The sequence below is a fragment of the Haliotis cracherodii genome, unplaced genomic scaffold (genome assembly GCF_022045235.1).
Source record: "Haliotis cracherodii isolate W230 unplaced genomic scaffold, xgHalCrac1.p SCAF_4, whole genome shotgun sequence".
In the NCBI taxonomy this organism is placed as follows: Eukaryota; Metazoa; Mollusca; class Gastropoda; order Lepetellida; family Haliotidae; genus Haliotis; species Haliotis cracherodii.
The window spans coordinates 54,373,701-54,393,110 of record NW_027266297.1 but is presented as its reverse complement, the minus strand read 5'-3'; the positions used below and the strand labels follow the sequence as shown (position 1 = coordinate 54,393,110).

General features: G+C 36.8%; 1 protein-coding gene across 2 annotated transcripts in view; it reads right to left on the bottom strand.

The window, feature by feature from the left end:
* LOC139478264 (transitional endoplasmic reticulum ATPase) overlaps positions 1 to 17,814 on the bottom strand; it is a 29,721-nt gene extending 11,907 nt beyond the window's left edge. Inside the window, exons 1-16 of one of the 2 annotated variants that reach the window (XM_071260677.1) lie at positions 17,716 to 17,814; positions 15,104 to 15,206; positions 10,768 to 10,940; positions 10,035 to 10,115; positions 9,487 to 9,679; positions 7,198 to 7,329; positions 5,975 to 6,077; positions 5,537 to 5,670; positions 4,682 to 4,817; positions 4,461 to 4,573; positions 3,898 to 4,062; positions 3,403 to 3,525; positions 2,766 to 2,978; positions 2,164 to 2,248; positions 1,861 to 1,954; positions 628 to 757 (exon numbers count right to left, since the gene is read on the bottom strand). In XM_071260677.1, coding sequence (XP_071116778.1) covers positions 628 to 757; positions 1,861 to 1,954; positions 2,164 to 2,248; positions 2,766 to 2,978; positions 3,403 to 3,525; positions 3,898 to 4,062; positions 4,461 to 4,573; positions 4,682 to 4,817; positions 5,537 to 5,670; positions 5,975 to 6,077; positions 7,198 to 7,329; positions 9,487 to 9,679; positions 10,035 to 10,115; positions 10,768 to 10,940; positions 15,104 to 15,206; positions 17,716 to 17,732 — 1,995 coding nt within the window. In that variant the 5' untranslated portion in view covers positions 17,733 to 17,814. Of the gene's footprint in view, positions 1 to 627; positions 758 to 1,860; positions 1,955 to 2,163; positions 2,249 to 2,765; positions 2,979 to 3,402; positions 3,526 to 3,897; positions 4,063 to 4,460; positions 4,574 to 4,681; positions 4,818 to 5,536; positions 5,671 to 5,974; positions 6,078 to 7,197; positions 7,330 to 9,486; positions 9,680 to 10,034; positions 10,116 to 10,767; positions 10,941 to 15,103; positions 15,207 to 17,041; positions 17,205 to 17,715 lie in introns of those variants that run through there. The other variant, XM_071260678.1, reaches the window with a different exon arrangement.
* Positions 17,815 to 19,410: the final 1,596 nt, after the last annotated feature.

The following is a 19,410-nucleotide window of genomic DNA, read 5'->3' as shown; positions in this document are numbered from 1 at the left end:
GTCGTGTGGGTTCGACTCAAAAATACCACGATACTTCCACAAGAAAGTGTGATGGCAAATGATCATGATGTGACTGTCATCGTGGAGTTTGGCAAGGTTGACGGAATGCCCGTTTATAATTTCAAAATAAGTTGCTGATTTGCTAATCGAATACGCAGGGTTACTTCACAATATGTTGATGATACGCACAAGTTTTATTTTTGTAGCGTATCTGTGTTGCTCATTGCGTATTTGATACGCTTGGATTATATTTTACTGCGTATTTCTGCATTTCTGATGCGTATTTCACTCAAATACGCAGCTTATCTGGAGCTCTGAATAGTGAAAATAACCCCAATAGCCACCACCAGTACTCAACATACAAGCAATATATTGTCAATGTGACCTTCCATTAATGACGTCATACATTGCTATGTTACAGAACAAGGTCACAGTGCCAGGAAACTACTCCTATTTGCATTTGCCGCAAACAATCTGGAAAATGTCATTAAATGGGACGTTTTGACTATGAAGAGGATTCAGATAGGCGATAGATTGAGTCAAACTGTCATAAGGACACTACAAGTAGTACAGTGCTTAAATAATCATACCAGCAGGCAACTAAAATAGAAACTAGGAAACACAAACCTTTGACACTGGTGATTTTCTGAGATTTGCCTTGAGGATTGAAATCCTTGACTTGTCGTCTGGGAGAGGAATGTAGATGAGCTGATCAAGACGGCCAGGTCGAAGAATGGCAGGATCTATGATGTCAGGTCTGTAGGCAACAGTAAATGGTTATTCTTTTGTCAAATCTGTTATGACCATTTTGAAAATAAAACAAAGAGGAAATTGTGTTTGTATCATTAATGCATAAGACTACATTCACCCTTTAAGGTTAAAATATGCATGCTATCAGTATAAACATGTGAGTGAATTTCTTAATGCTTCAACAGCAATCATGCATCTATCAACAGAAACATTTCATCACTGTCAACTTGTCAAAGTCAAATCTCTCAAAAATAAGAAACTCAACAGTTTAACAAATTGTTTCTTTTCCTCTATTTAATGACCAGCAAGACAACAAAACTGTCTGACTGGAGGTAAGGTAGAGGAGTAGGTTCAGAGATATCCAAACTTTATCTGCACAAGTTGAGTCAACTTTACAGAAGCGTTTCATTATCACTCAGTGATTCACACATCTTACACTTGTGGTCTTTCATCTTACTGAGGCAAGGGAGTTAACTGACTCTAAAAAATGGGCTGGAATTGTAGAGTTATATTTTGGCTTGACTAATGAGACTATGCATTGTCCAATAAAAATCGCATACCGAAATCGACATTCGGTTTATAAACAACATGGCGAGTGCCATGCAGATTTCTGTTGACTGCAGGATTTGCAGAGCATGTGTACTGTCAAGTGGTGGTCGACATATGTTTTCCCTATCTTTTCACGTTTTCAATCAAAGTGCTCAAGTGACTTGATGTACTTCGTGAGGTGGGTCCCATCTTATTAAAATAAAGATCTTGAGTATCTATTAAATCATCTTGACTGGGCACCATCATTTTGTTTCAAGCAAATGCAAGTGATAAGAGAGGTGGACTCTGATTGGTCAATGGGAGGGACATAAAAGGGACATAACTCGTAATTGCCACTGGTTGCATTATGATTGGGCCATGAAGTTCCAGCATAGTTTAGCAAGGGTGGAAACTGGACTTTTACAGTCAGTAAACTCCCTTGCCTGAGAAAGATGGTCTTTTGGCATTAGCAAACATTCACCACAAATAATTGATTGTATTTATTTGTATTTACATATTGACATATTTTGTATTGTGATAAATAGTTAATTGAATTACAAATGGACTTAAGATATGACTCACCTGTTTGTTGCTCCAATGATGAAGACATTCTTTTTTGCACTCATACCATCCATTTCTGTCAGGAGCTGGTTGATAACTCTGTCGGCAGCACCACCTGGGTTACACAAACAGAGTTAGAGCGACTGTCAACTAAGACTATTATGACCAAAAGGGGCAGGGGTACGAGATGATCCTGAAATAGTCTAACCATCATACAATAATGTTCATTACAAAGCCACTGTAAATCCAACCTCATACACAACTATTTTTGCACTCAGTACCTTCAGGACAAACAACCCATGGGTCAGAAGCTATATTACTTACCTCCATCACCAACATTGCCACCTCGAGCCTTGGCTATGGAATCCAACTCATCGAAGAACAGTACACAGGGAGCTGCAGATCTTGCCTACAATATACAACAGACCTTGAGTAAGTTTGGTTTCAATGCCACTTTGAACGGCATTTCAGTCAGATGACGGCATGTCAGCTTGATGTCGGAGAAAAGCCCCTAGTGATGCAGTTATTAAACGTATACCACTTTGTGAAACCCACAGCCATGGGGTGCAGCCAACAAATCTAAAAACATAATCAGCATGAATTTGAGATTCGAACCCATGACCATAGTTTCCAGCAAGCCTGAGGGACACAATTATGCACAGATATTTGTTCGTCGGCCAACCGTAACTCCAAGTAGATCATTACGAGTGAATATTTTAATGTTAATAGGGAGTCAGTGAATGTTGTTTAACAACAGGAATCATCAACACAATCATCAACACATATCACAGAGTATACATTGATAATTATCAATAATAAAATTGATTTTTCGAAGTTTTCTTACTACAAATAGAATCAATCATGTAAAGATTAGTCATAAAGTCTTAAAACTTATGTGGCTTTTTTTAGGGCAATACGAAACTGACCTTGTCGAAGATGTCTCTGACATTTGCTTCTGACTCTCCAAACCACATAGTGAGCAGCTCAGGTCCCTTGATGGAGATGAAATTGGCTTGACATTCATTGGCGATAGCCTTGGCCAACAGTGTCTTACCACATCCAGGAGGGCCATAGAACAGAACACCCTTGGACGGGGTCATGCCAAACTTGAGGAACTTCTCCGGATGCTCAACAGGGTACTGCAAGTATCAGTCAAATAAAGATGCCTTGTACTTTCAGATATAGAAAATAAAGAGATTTTCAGGGACAGCAAATACAAGAGTACATGTCATAAACACAAGACATTTATATTTTTGCTGCCAGTCTTGTTAGTTGAATATTCTCTCCATACTGGATGAAAACACACTTTAGTGCAAATGTCAGGGCCAATTTTCAACATCTTTAAATAATATTTCAGCAATATCACACTATGCTAGTGTAATGTGGCAGGAAAGGTCTCAGTGACGCAGGCTGCCGATGTTTACCACTTTGTCGAAACCCATGGGAATGGATATGGTTCAAATAAAGCAAGGATCATAAATGAAACAAATCTGGGATTCAAACCCTGGTTGTTCGGTCCTGGGAGAGCTAAGAAACACAATTCTGTACCTAGAGGCTACCCACCTGTACAAGTTCCTGAAGCTCTCTCTTCACACTCTCCAGACCTCCAATGTCTTCCCAACTGACGTTTGGCACCTCCACTGATGTCTCTCTGAGGGCACTTGGGTTGCTCTTGCTCAAAGCCCACTGGAACAACAAAGTAATGTAGATGTAAATACCACACAAAGGTTGTCTACATTTAACCAAGATGTACTTCACACTACATAACTGCTGAATCTCCTGATTCTGATGGGGATACTAAAAATGCAGTCTGATTTGATCCAACAAAACCTCTGGCCCTAATAATCTTGTATTCTTAATATTGTTATGGAGTTTCTCTGTATGTATATAGAATACAAGAACATAATTTCCCTAAATTCACTTATTGGACATATGTCCCTGTGTTTTCTCACTGACAGTTAACAAATCATTTTATTTTCCTTTCCCAAAACATGGATCTTTCCAACATGAATTCAGGCTCACTGATGAACCTGAAGAACAGACATCCCAACATCATACCCTGAAGTTCTCCATGGTGACTGCAAGGGAATCGAGGACCTCAGCATCAATTGTTTCATCCTCCAGATCAATAAGGTCCATCTTCTCTCGGATTTGCTGAAGGGCAGCCTCGGAACACAGGGCAGCCAGATCAGCTCCAACATGGCCGTGAGTCTCCTGGGCTATCTGATAAATACAGTGGACATGTCAGCACTAAACTCTTAACATTAGGTAATAATTTGTACATAAATAATCAATCAAATACATGAGAGAGGTGGCTAAATTTGTGATATTACATAAGTTGTGATTTAGATTTAATAAAAATTATATACACACACAAAGTGTGAAACAATAAAAGCAAAATAAACACAAAGCTTACCATGGTAACTGTACACTTGTCAAAGCCAAATCTAACAGTAAGACACTCAATGGTTTAACAAATTGTTTCTTGTCCTATATCTTTCGGCCAGCAAGACCACATAACATCAAACAGGAGCTAAGGCAGAGGAGTGAGAAAAACCCCATTTTGATTGTTTACTGAAGCAGAACTCTGGAACAGTTGAGGATATGTTCATGTTATTTACCTGTTCAAGATCCACATCGTCTCCAAGCTTCATGTTCTTTGTGTGGATTCTCAAAATCTCAAGACGTCCGGTGGCATCTGGGATTCCAATGTCAACTTCACGATCAAAACGACCTAAAACACAAACATCACATTTTTCAGCAATAATGAAACATATCAGAATAAAACAGTAGTAAAATATCAGTTTCCACTGCAGGGTTGTTGTTGAGGTGCACCACTTACCAAATCTTCTAAGAGCAGGATCAATGCTGTTGGGCCTGTTTGTTGCTGCCATGACGATGACATGAGATCGCTGTTTCAGACCATCCATCAATGTCAACAGCTGGGACACAATACGTCTCTCTACCTCACCGTGTGTCTGAATTGAATTGTCAGAAGTTGTCACATCATGTCAATGCTTGGTAGATGAACAAAATACTGGAATAATAATTACAAATACAAGACAAAAAGTGAGCAGGGCTCACAACCCCCCCCTAACTTTTGACTCACAACATATTTCTAAGTTTAAAATAAGAAAAAGCAATATTTTTCAGAAAATCCCCTATTCAAAAACTTTGCACTGCACATCTCCTATTGTAATATGGCGATGTTGAAGTTGTTGATTGATATGAAGTGTTTGAAGTTTGAGTTGACAACAGGTATTTCCAATGCCAATATAACAATTATCAAGGGAGACAACTCAAAAAATCTTGTAGCAAACCTTGCCATAGCATACTGAGTGAGCATTGTAATACAACATGGGTCCTAACGTCCTTGAGGTTTGCTCCTTTGGTGGGTGAATCTAGGGACCCCCAAATATTTAACTTTGGACATTGGGGCAATGACAAGGACGACTTGATGTGCATTTTGAGTACTGTTTTGTCAATTTATTGGCATTATGAGGACCCAATTACAGGTGTCTTTAGAAGAAGAGATCTAGATATATGATGTTCTATTTACCTCAAATAAAGAAAACAACAGCAAAACCATACAAACTGTACACAACACATACCTATAAAAGCCTTCATCATTTTGAACATAAGCAGAATGCCTCCCTTATTACACACATGTATAAAAGACAACATATGCCAAACTTACCTTTTCTCTCTTTGGGGCAATGGCGTCAAGTTCATCAATGAAGATTATGGCTGGAGAATTTTTTTCAGCTTCTTCAAAAGCTTTCCTCAAGTTACTTTCAGACTCACCAGCCAGCTTACTCATGATTTCAGGGCCTGTTTAATACAAAACATGAAGAATAGTGTCAAGCATTTGTCAGATTTCAACAAAGATACAAAAGTAATTTGGGGCAAGAATCTGATGACAGAACTTACACAAATTTTAGCAAAACATTATTACCATTAGGTCTATCAGTGAATGTTCGATATCCTGATATTTAAATATCTTTGATATTTTAATAAATTAACATGCTTCACGGTATCCCTGATTTCTTGACACTTAAATATTATCAAGATCATTTATGAGATTTGATTTATTCAACAAGGTCAACTGACTACATATTGATGTCAAATCTCTCACCATTTATGAGGAAAAAGAAGGCTCCTGTTTCATTAGCAACAGCTCTGGCAATGAGTGTTTTACCAGTTCCTGGAGGTCCATACAACAGAATACCTCTGGGTGGCTGCAGATTATAGTGATAATGATCATAAATCAATGTATACAACATAGTCAAAAATCAGTAATCAGGGTCAAGCTACATTAACTTCATTCCCTATGATTCCCTAAAGGGGCATTCACACGGTACAACTAGTGGTATACAACTTGTTGTATGCAATTAGTTGCACAAACTGAAGTTGTATACAACTCGGCATGCACACGGCGGCAAGTGGTGACACTTAGGATACCGAAAAACAGAAGTTACCGACGTGAATCGGAGTCGCCATTTGTTTACAAATTGACGTGTAAATGTCACGTGAATTTCATACGCGTTTTGATTGGCTGTGTTCATACAACTTGTCGCATGAAAATAGAGCATGTCCTATTTCGTACAACTCGCGTCCAACAAGTTGCATACGTCAAAAGTTGGACCGACTTGCCCGTTCACACGATGCAATCTGTTGCATGCAACAAATTGTATACAACTAGTTGTACCGTGTGAATGCCCCTTCAGGGAAGCATTCATTATCTTCTTTCATACCACAATCTCAAACTGTGTAATTCAAATAGTCAGCTTAAGAAAAAAACAGTTACCAAAGGAATGATGCAGGAAATACCACAACCTCAGACAAAAGAAAACAACTCTAATCCTTGTGGTGTAGATATTTAACAAGAGTCATCAGGAGATGACATATCCCCCCTCCCCCCTAATCATAGCCCGCTTTTAGTTCAATGCCATTAAGTTCAGTGAAGAAAAAAATATTGCCGTTCAGTTTATTTCAATATCAGAAGCCACAAAGAGCCCTGTTCACCACTAGAATGATCTGTATAGCAAGTTTCATCAAGAAATATTCAACAGTTTTGGGGTTCTGCTCAGGGATAGAGCACTAACCCTCATTTTCAGTATAAGTCCAACTTGTCCTCATGAAATAATTATTTTAAAAAAATCCCAAATTATCAAAAGGCACCAGTTCACCACTTCAAAAGTTTCAATAATTGACTTTGTCATCAAATGACTGTTAATACATCTTCAAGAGTCCCACCTTGTTACACTACAATTCAAGTTTGACCAGAAGGCCTGACAACTCTAACACTCAAGCTGAAATGCAAAACTGTCTGTGATGTTGACAAGTCTGTGAACGTACCTTGACACCAATAGCTTTGAAGAGTTGTGGGTGCCTGAGTGGGAGTTCAACCATCTCCTTGATCTGAGCCAGCTGTTTGCGACAACCTCCAATGTCATCATACCCAACTTCATGGAGAGCCTCTTCCTCTTCCTGCAACATCATCAGCAAATATCAAGAGAATGTAGTCATAGCTTACAAAATGGGTTCAGATAGACAATGACATCAAATAATAACCAGTATTTGGGACCCCTTAAATCCTTACTATGTGGCATTAGTTTCTGAAAAGGGACTCCTTGAATTACACGCTTCACTGCAAACACTGATAACTGTGATAAGGAGTTCAACAATCACTGACAACAATTCTTCAGTAACAACCTGATATTACTGCATGTCAGCTCAACGTGAAAGTCCTGAGTGATGCCAGCCCAGAAACATTCACCACAGTAACTCCGAGAATAACTCCACGAGAATAATGGGCATATTTTTAATGACAAACAACGAAATCACAGAGAAAATCAGATATGGGTCATTCTTTAAATAAAGTCAGAATTCTTGTGAATTCGGTGATACTAAGTAACAAGTAAAGTAAATGTTTATCTGGATATCATATATATAATATAATATGAGTTTAACTTGTAAATAAGGAAAATAGTATCATAAAAAGGGCCAAAACATTGTGCATATGAGTGGCAAGTTGTAAGAAGAAACATCAGTTTCAAAATTTCACCCCACTAAAAATATATAATATATAAAATTGCTGACAAATTGGAATTGAATATCAATTCAATGTTCATTTCTTTGTCAAAACTGTTACCAGACTAAAACTGTGCCCTCCCTTTGTACCCATGATCTCTATCGTTCAGGTAGCATGCAGATGATGCCATTTGTACTCTCAAAATGTGACCCTTACGTTACCCCCATTTTGACAGAATTTATTTTTTTGAACAGCTTTTATTCATTCATAATGAAGGTCATGATGCACCCTTTATCAGACCATGTGCTCCCAACAAACCGAGAAGAGGGACCTTAGTCATAACTGATTGGACAAAGTTGTTTAAAAATTATTCCACTTTTAAACGTAAAGTCACCTGATGTTGGTTTATTGTTTTGTTTATTTCATGTATTTTTGTTTCCATTTTCACTGTGACAAAGACATTATTTCAAATAAACTTTATTCCTAGTTTGTTTTCATTTCGCTTTGAAGAAGTAACATAAGGGATTTCTCCAGGAGGAACAGGGACATTAAGGTTTTTCAAACAAGACTGCTGGAACTATCATTACTTGACTTGCCTTACTTGAAGATACATACTTTAATGTAGTACTTGTAGTACCAAAGGTGTAGTATCAAGTGCACTTAATTCCTATGTCATCATGGTTATTTGCATGTTCCTTTGAAACAATGCCATGAGGTACTTGAGGTACTTCCCAGCAGTGAAAATATATGTAACCGCATGGACATCAAGATTCTAAAACACTATTTCATCACATCAGCATTTCATCACATATACCAATGTTTGTCTTAGCAACAGGAATGACATTCTAATTATGGTTGGTTGGTTTGTTGTTTGACACAGCACTCGACAATATTCTAGCTATATGATGACCTATATAGATCTATATACATACATATTAGGGCTGTTACGATTCACTCGCATATTCAGTAAATCGAACCATATCCATTCATGTATTGAATTTGTTATTCGTGGCCACTAGAATGGAATATTTATGAATATGCAAGCATATGCATTTACATAAAAAAACTACCCATAAGAACATATTTTATGCATAGATTTCTTCAAAAGACAACACTCTTATACTATTTAATTTGACAGTATTGTGGTCACTGGTCACCTGGATAAATGCAGTATATAAATGAATAATATATTTAATAATATATTAAAAATTAACAAACCATGTCAAATATTTTATGTTGTTGTTGCCTCACTGAACATGCTGAATATGACAAATGATACATCAACTGATGACTTTTTATTGTATTTGTGAATTAATATTCGTATCTGTTACCCTATATTCATGATACGAATCGTATTCGCCTCGAATATTCGTTGCAGCCCTAATACATATATATGGTCCAAGATTAGTAATGGATTACAAGAATTGATGTCAGACAATTGATCCCTTAGGAAGGAAAAGGGCACAACTATCAACTTATCTCTTCCAAATGGGTAAATTTGGCAGGCTTGTATTATTCAAACTAACTTTCAGTGTGTTAGGGCACCCAACTGCCACACCCTCAAATCAACATATTCATCACTCATGACAAAATCCAAACAAAGAGTGTCCTACCTCTCTTTTGACGGGCTCTCCTTCACAGTGGATGACTGTGTCTGGAGCTACAATACAGTAGGGGGATGGGTCTGTCTCAATCACTTTGAACTCAACGGCTCTCATACCGCCTCGGACAAGGAAGATGTCCCCCTTCTTGATGGGCCTGTATGCTTCCAGGAAATATGGCTTCAGATAAACCTCAAATAGGTTTCTGAAACAAGATAGGACAAGTGTTATAAGATTCAATGGTGATTTAATTACAAAATGGATAACAATAAAATATTTCAGATAAATAACTTTTTGACTCACTCAATGTGTTCAAAATGTTCAACAAAGATACTGTAGGTTATTTACAGAATAACATGCACAGCTGCTGGGTCGTTGATGGTTTGTCTTATGTCATGTATATTTTAATCAATGGTTCCTATATCAATATCACATATAGATCATAAAGCTGATTCCAAATGTTAAGGAGGGAAAAAGCCAACTCAGAAACACAAGACTATGAGAGCTGATGAGAAACCTAGGATAATTTATAAATAGTAACACTGATGCCTAAGACTTACCCTGTAAGACCTTCAACTGTGTCATCGATGGGTAGAACATGAATACGTTTTCCGTATTTCACATCTGGACATGCTTGGATACTGAAGATCAAAGCAAATTATGCAATTATCATGATCACAACAGGTTGAAACTTAAGGCTAAAATAACAATTCATATTGGTCAATATTTTTGTGTGTATATATTTGTATTTTAGCTTTTTGTAAGTATTTTCTATTTTAGCGTTTGTTTCTGTTGAATAAAATTCAACAGAGGTGTGTTGGCATTTCAGGATGGCAATATATTTTGTTGTCCAACAAATAGTTTTTATCCCTCTAGTGACCAATCACATCCCAAGCTATCGTACATTCTATGTCCAAATCAATCACATCCCAAACTATCCTGTGATTGGCCAAATTTAAACTCTACCCTCTTGCACTGACTCCATATTTGAGGACCTATTCTTCCCCAGATCTTCACGGGTCGTCGCTTTAAGTATTGACATATTATGTACATATTATGCATAAGTAATTATTCCTGCTCTTTCTTGTGCAGAACATATATCATGAACAGTGACGGTTGAAATGTTTCACGTTTCACACCCTTGTGCCACACATAGGGTATGTGTGCATTGTATATCATTTTATTATCTATGATACATGTAGAAGTACATGTAGAAGGCCTTGACAGCTGATGGACCTGATCACAGGTGAATGTAAAATTAATTTTCTGAACCAGTGTTTGCTGATCACTCACCTGACAACATCACCCAGCCTCACTCTCAGGTTGTTCCTGACACATCTGTTGATTCTGATCTTGTCATCTCCTACAGTATCATCTGACAGAACAATACACACTGTTTCTCTCCTCCGTTTACCCTTCAAGAGCACTGTGTCACCTCGAAATAACTGTAATTCATCCATCTTTTTCTGGAAACAAAACAACAAAACATATACAGTGATATACTGTAAATCTTGATATTATCGCGAGCGTGAATCAAATGCAAAAAATGCGAGTGATCTTGGCTCGCATTATTAAACATAAACGGGTCAAGACAAGCCTTCTACTCACTCATGTCATCACTGATCACAACTGCAAGTCCAGACAGACGTCACCCAACACGGTGTCTTTGCTCTTTGCGACTGCATCAAAGGCCGACACAAGCCAGCGCTTACGTATTGTTTTAGTTGAAGTACTCTACTCAGCGCTAATAAGCTGTGCTATTTGGTGTGTATTTGGATTAATGTAAGGTTGGATTAAGGTGAGGATTCTCCTGTAAACCTGACAGAGGACATTTTGTTTAGATATAAATCCACTGATGCTTGAGAGGAGGGGGTGTCGCATTCATATTGAGTCACATTTTTGGTTAGGGGCCAGTGGTCGCATTCTTTTGGAGACGCATTAATTTCACGTTTTACAGTAGCAACAATACTGGCTCCATGCTACACTGAAATATATTAGCGAATCCTGGTTTACATTCATGAAAGTCCATTCACAATAGGGCTGGGAGGATACACCAACTGAGATCAGATACTTATCACCATACCTTGCTCACAATCCGATATGTATCACGATACTTGCATGTGTTTTTTATGTGTGGAGTGAAAGCCATTTCTTTCATAGACAGGATGGCCAAATACCAGGCACACTAACGATTTACAGTTGGCAGTGTCAAGGATGGCGCAATGGATGAAAATATTTACATTTTCACTAGTAATTGGTGTTTGGTGTTGCAAAATGAATACATTTAAGGTAAGAATTCATCCTCTTTACTTAGTGTGTGATTGTGATAGACACATGTATCGAAAAGTAAAAAATCCCGATCCATCTATGTATCACAATATCTCACTTTGCTTATACTGAGAACTAAAACAATGAAACAGAGTTCTTAATGGTTTGAGGTGATTACCATTAAGGTATTTTCCCCGTTATGAGGATGGATATGTGCACTACTGTATGTGATTGTAATATTGTCTTTATTAACTACCTTATTCGACCCATTAAGCGCCCAGGGCGCTTAAAAAAAGACAGAAGGGGTGGGCGCTTATTGGGACCAATTGGGAGTAAAATTGGCGTAAATTCATCAGTAAGCCTTACCATATTTTCTTGAGAATAGTGCGCACTTTTTTTTCCAAAAAACACAGCTGTGTAGAAGGGGGTGCGCATTATACACGAATTAATGAGTTTTGATGTTTTTTCCCCCATGGAAAGACATTACTGTGAGCACGTAACACTCGAAATACCATGTCAACAAATCCATACTGAAGTTCGCAAATTATTCATGTAATTACACTTTCTGGCTATAAAAAGTGTTCTTTGTATATCTGAACTTTTGTTTGTAACTTATTTCATTAATTTTATTCAAAATTCCTTTTAATATTGTTTTAATTAATTTCGGCGAAATCGTGTGTGAAGCGATCGTAAGATCGCACAACTCCATGTTATTAACAGCAACCACGGTCAGATTACCGCTATTGACGCCTTGAAACGAACTTTAGTTGACAGAGAATGGATACATATATCATAAATGCCATACTTGATTCGTTAAAAGTCATATTTGTTTTTGTTGGACGATTCTATGTCGACACGTAATTCTCACAATCACGCGATCACGTGCACGGGAGCATTGACGGTGACTGGTCAGACTGGTTCCATGTAAAAAATAATACCAGGCAATAGCGATCAGCTGCTTCGCTTAGAGTTATTATTATTTTAAATATGTTTAGTAAAAGCTGCATCTAAATAAACAAGATATTGGAATATATTATTCCTGTTAAAACGAGAAAAGATACAACTTTTTCTGATCCTTGCATTTAAAATCCTGTAAAGTTATATCATTGGGTGTGTCTTGACCGAATCACTGGTAGATTCCAAGAAAACGTGTGTACAGCTGATTGCTGTGTCCAGCTTAGTTTGCGAGAAAATGCACAGGGTAATCTTAATCCCTGGATATAAAACAATGCCTAGCTGAACAAAAAAATACAATTTAAATGGTAAATCAACATGTCTGGTGATTTTTTTTATCTCAAATTCGAATTTGTACTGACAAGGTTTCTCATCACCCGTTCGTTTGCCGGACTTCGCTGAAGGGGTACGGTGTAATTTTTTTTCTGCTCATAATATTCAAAGTCACAAATATCTAAAATAAACAGAATACAGTCATGCCCTGCTTAAACAGACTTCAAATATCCGGAAACCTCGGTTCCCGGATGATTTTCATTTAAAACGAAATAATTACTTTATAAATTTTCGGAACCGGGAGGGGGGGGACGCTTATTGGGGGAGGGGCGCTTAATGGGTCGAATATGGTATGTAATATTTCACTGGTACGTTTTGACTGCGAAAAATTGTCTATTTTAGTGCTAGTTCAGTTTGGCATTATTGAAGGAGGTAACTTTATTTGCCCCCTTGGCAATTGGAGGACGTATTACCTGCCACTACGGCCGCCAGTATCAACAGCTATAGCCGAGAACACTGCCTACCTTCAGAAAGTGTAAACACTTAGGTCATGTACTAGTTTATTAAATCAGTATACCTATACCATAGCTCATGGATCTAGCATCAACAGAAAGACATCAAATAGGGGTTAATTGTATATTTATGAGGTGCTTCTTTTAGTGTCTTTACTGCATAAGTTTGATATACAACTGAAATCAAATAAAACCGCCAAGCAGCCCTTACTATTAACATGCACCAAAGAAAAAAAAAAGTGAGACGTTTATATAGAATGAATTCAATGTTTTCTGTGCAGATTCTTTGAAGAAACGAGTTTAAAAGTAAGTTTCTGAACCCATTATAGTGTCATCCAATCCCTTTTTCTTACTGAAAAAAGTGACATTTTCAAAACGTGTTAGATCACAGGTTGTAGTATGTAGGAATTTAGGAAATCTCACATGGGATTTGTGGTTGCACTTCAGTAATGATTTGCATATGTAAATACAAAAAATTGGCAAATCTGATAGTGATCTTCTGAGGAACAATAAGTTAAATATGTTTTAGATGTTGTTATGCATGAATTATTTTTTATTTTTCTCTCCATAGTCTACGAAGCTATGTGGCTACAATTAAGACGTGATAATCTACAATCATAGTCTACATACACACAAGGAATTTGGTTTAAATCAGACCAGTGGTAGCCGAGTTACAGGTATTTGAAAAACCGTGTATTTGAGATCCAGAAGCACTGCACAAATCACCGAAAACAGAGCCAAGAACACTTTTTTACACTAGGTTGATGGCTTAAACACAGCTGAAGTCGTGGGATCATGTAATGATAAGTTAGTCAGGGAGAAGAAAGAGTTCGCTCATCAACAGGCTGTAGTACCATTGTCCATTGCTCTACAGTCAAAGGATGAGTGTTCTTAGTTCAGGTATCTGATGCATTGCTGTAATAGTTCCAGGAGTACATTTTGGCAGCCAAATAACGGGAAAAAGTGCAAAAATGCATGACCAAAACCTTCAATCCAATATGGCGGCCAAACAGTACCTTATAGCGACACTGGTCTTACAGTAAAAAATTATCGGCATCTGATTGCGCTGCCGCATGCTAAATGTGGAGGTATGATAACATGTTTTATGCTACTTTTCTCAATTAATGCATTCAGACAGTCTTCAATCATTTTGACATTTTGGACATGCATCAAAGAACAAAAAAAAATTCAATATACCAAGAAGCTGCATAGTGCCAATTTGCAACTTTTAGAAAAATTAATGAAGATATGATTTTTTAAAGAAAATTTATGAGAAAATATACATCAAAAGCAAACTCCAATACATCTGTAACTAATCAAGAAATTTCAAAACGGTTAGAAGCTACTGATGTTTGAACAATGGAGACAATATTTGCAAATTTTGAAAGTACTGCAGCTGATAGAAGCAGAAAAAATGACTGCGGTAGATGCATACCCAACGAACACAATAAATCCATGACGAACATGTTCAGTCCAATGTGGCTGCAAAACCACGAGACTTTTGACATGTGGTCAAGAACAGAAATGTTCAGTAGCCAATAATTGTTAATGTCCTGTTATTTTAGTTTTTCTTCATCATGTTGATCATCAGACTCCGCGACACATCACAATTTATCTCTTACCTGTGAGAGTGAAACAACAGAGTTGTCCTCATTAACTGCCTCTTCAACAAGGAGTCTGTTTGGTCGTTCTTTTCTCTTGAGGATGGCCGTGGCCAAATCATCACTGTAAGAACAGAGGGGTCTTATTAATATCGCATCATAAAGGCATACCACAGGGTTTTACCTTGACTTACAAAATTGGGGGTGCAAGGGACCCCCAATAATTAACTTTAAAGGTCCTTGCAGGCAATTTGAGGGTCCCGTAAAGTAATGAAATAGTGTAGTGTACTGAACATTTTGATAACTACTTTAGAGCCTGGAATGAATCAATAATCATGGGGACAGTGGTCATGATTGATGGATGAAATGACATACACCTATAACTGCACTTGATGAGGTGTAAGTATAATGAATACAATTGAGGGTCCATTGGGACGCAGTATATCCTTTTTCTACCTATCCCATATTTCATTCAGCAGTCCAAGCTCATGGCTTTGTAAAAATTGTGCGAATCAAGATATTGCAATTAATGAGCATAACATGAGTTTGATAACATGTGCAACAATCCATGCAGGAAAAAATCAGGATAATGTTAGCAAACGCAAAACACCATTGCTGGGACCATATATGCTCAGAGACGGTAAGCTTCAGTCTTATTGGTCTAGCGAGGAACAATATTTCAGTGATTGCACAGCATGTCAGCTTGGTGGGGTAGGAATTTAGGTGACATTCATGAGCACGACTATGATACTGACGAACCAAGGAATGAAATCTGGATAAATCAGGGATTCACTTCCAGGATCATGTATTTCTGTCACACCTAAGTGACGTAAATGCATGTGAGGGAGAATTGGAGTGAATTAGACAGGTACACACATGCCCCATTGTCTGCATATTGTTCTGTGTTAAGAACTTACTTCAATATATTTTTTGTGCTTATGGAGGTGCGCACACTAGGGCTAGCTAAAAAGACCGATAATCAGGATTATCGTTGACGGAAAGAAAAATTCACAATTATCAATATGAAATTGTTGTCATTGATAATAACTGACATAACTTTATGTGGTGAAAAAAGTATAGATTTACCGAAACAGACTTGTAATTGTCAATCATGTTTAGAGCCGAAGACAGAAAAACTGTTTTTGTTCTATCTCAAATGTCCACAAAGTAATCTTTGCATAAATGTGTCACTGTTCAACAGAGTTACTTCTCTGATATTTATTGATAATTTAATCAATATTTAGTTAGCGATTATCAATCTCTATTACATATACTGATAGCCAGCTCTAGTGCACACCAGTTTATATGTTTACATCTTCATAAGCTCTTAAAATATGTATGTCAAATCTAAGAATCATTTTTCTTGTCTTTAGCTCTAAAATACATTCTGAACGGAGACTAGATCAATGCCAAAATAATGGACTATCAAAATTTCTGCTCGGCCAACATGGCCAAAGAAGACCAAATCAAGAAAATCCTTTTTTTGTGGATAATATCAGTGAAAAAAATATGATGATCCTTTAAACATTTTTAAAAGTAGAAATGGCTTAGACCCATAATAAATGTGCTTAGTCCAATCAATTGATCATGTGTTAATGTGCTTATTTGGGACCTTGGGAACTGTGGATTTTTCAACACAATATCAGGTTTTAAATAAGCAATTTCTATTTAAAAAACCTTGTCTATTCATGATTGTATACAGTATATAATGTAATATAATAATAAAAAAATCTTGACATCAGTTGACATGCTGGAGGCCTTATCTTATAATCCTTTAAAAAAGAAACTATTACAATTAACACAATTAAGGGAGAGAAATACATGCATCATTCTTACATTTGGTAAAATTCACCCCTAAAACATTTCCTATGGTAGACATAAAACTAAAAATGTATTAGAAATCCATCCTTGTAAAAAGTGTTTACAACATTATGAACATTGTCTCATACTCGGTCATACCTGTCGGCCATCTTCAATACAATCCCCCTTTCCTCTTTTTAAAATATTTGCCTTAACCTTCCTCTAAGTAATATCAGTTTTGGACTATGAGCGTCAAGTGCGCTTTTATATACACATAAGAATTATACGTGACTTAGCAAGTTTGAACGTCCTCCATTCTTGGGCCGACACGTTGTTTTGATGACGTCATATCCGTATAAATAATGGTACATATCGTAAGAAATATTCTCATCCTCATTACTCATTGGTAGAAATGATCGGTCCATTGATATATTTGACGCCAAGAATAGAACCAACTATTCGTTGTTGCGTTCAATATACAAATTATATGTCGGGCATCTAATCAGCTGTTTTCCCCTCTTTCGGTTTCATTTGGAAACAAAGGCACTGCATGAACATCCCGAAAATCATGACAACATTTTGTTTACAATGGTTTCACTTTACTTACTTTACCAAACTTTCCATCAGTCTTTCAAAAAGATGAATTTGTAAAACCATTATTCTGTTTTACTCTTATCTTCGACTTAGACAATTACGCCGGTCGATGACAAAGTGAAATTGAACGAAACATGGGCAACTTCTATTTGAGTTCAAACACAAAAATGGCACAAATCAAAGGTTTACATCACAGAAATTAACACAGATAAACAAAATACAATTGAGTTTGTACATACTTTCCCCCATCAGCCATTTCTGTCTACTCTTGTCAGAAAGATCGTTTGTATAATCGCTTAGCACGAGACGCAACTTTCAGGCCGATGGCGTCCGTTCACGTGTTTTCTCGAAACTTCGAGACAATTTTAATTATATTTTTTTTTAATATCAGGAATAGAAATATGTTTCAAAGACACATTTTAATTAATATAGGGAACGTTAAACAAAATTGCAGCCAGTTTGAATAACACTTGAGATTCACAAATATCTATGACGTCATGACAGTGTGTGTATGATGTTGACAAAATGGCCGGCATCAGAGGTATGACACTTTTCTCTCAAGATAATGTTTAAATATTCCACGGGTTCTTCATACTACTTTAAAATCTAATTCCAGTGTGACGTAGTGTAAGTAAAATGTGAGATGTCACGAATAACCTATAGATTGAAACATTTCTAGAAATGAACACCGGTTCGTTTTACACCCTGTCAATCTACCCGGGTGTAAACAGTCAAGTACTTGATCACATGACAAAACATTGGAGTTTTACTTTAACAATAGACTTGAAATAGGACCATATGAAAATAATATTTTTAAATGGAATGGTATTTCTATTCTAGTTGCTAATGCAAATGGAGTTATAGGTTAATGTTAAAGTAGTGTTTAGCAATATGACTAGTGACATTTAATGTGACTTTTGGAGAAAATATGATGTCAAAATATTAAAAACAGTGTTTAAAACATTCATACCTTTGTTAACCATTAAACTTTTGTTTATCGTCAAGCTTGTCATCATCCCAATTGTCAGTGCTGATGTAATTTAATCACACATACATAGATACCTTATGCAGCAATGCTACTTGACCTGAAACATTTACAAATCAGAATGGTGATATTGATAACATATAAGGACACGCCCTCAAAAGCAAGAAATTCTAATAACCCTCGGAATACCTTTTACATTTGACAAACAGAGTTGTTGGCTAGTGCCAACTTGCATCTTAATAAAAGTGAAAAAAAACTAGCCCATCTTTTGAGTGTATTGGTGCAAATGCACTAACATCATTGTCACAAGCATCATTGTCAGCTTGTCAGCTTGTCAGCTTATTGGCATTTGTTAACAATCTCATTAACAATTAAGATTCTTTTAGTTTGTAGTTGTTTGTGTTGGATATATATGTAGATTGATGGTCTTTTACTTTATGATTTGCGATGGTCAAGAATTTCTGAGACTATTAGAAAATGTCACAAACATATATTTCTAATATAATTGATAAAGACTGAGTTTGATTCTTGTGTTTGGTGTCATATGAAGATCCATTTAATTCTTAACATTGAATATGTTGAACCAGGAAGTGAATTTGTATGGCTCAAAGGGTCCTACGTTAACATGAGTCCCAGAGTCCTAGACTAGAAAAACAAAAGGAACCAATGACAGTACTTTGTGGACTGTCACTTTTGTCTTAAGGTAGAAGACAACTGTAGCTGATCATATGGTGTTCATACATGTCATATGCAATGTGATCAGTGATGATAAGTGTGGTATACATTAGTGGTGTAGCGATACACTGCTACAGTATTGTATCGCGATACAAGGCCCATGATACAATACATCGATTTACTACCCCTGTATGGCCATACATAAGATACATTTCATTACAAGTTATATTTGTGTGAAACATGTGAAAAGTAACAGAAACTGTTCAACCGCCAG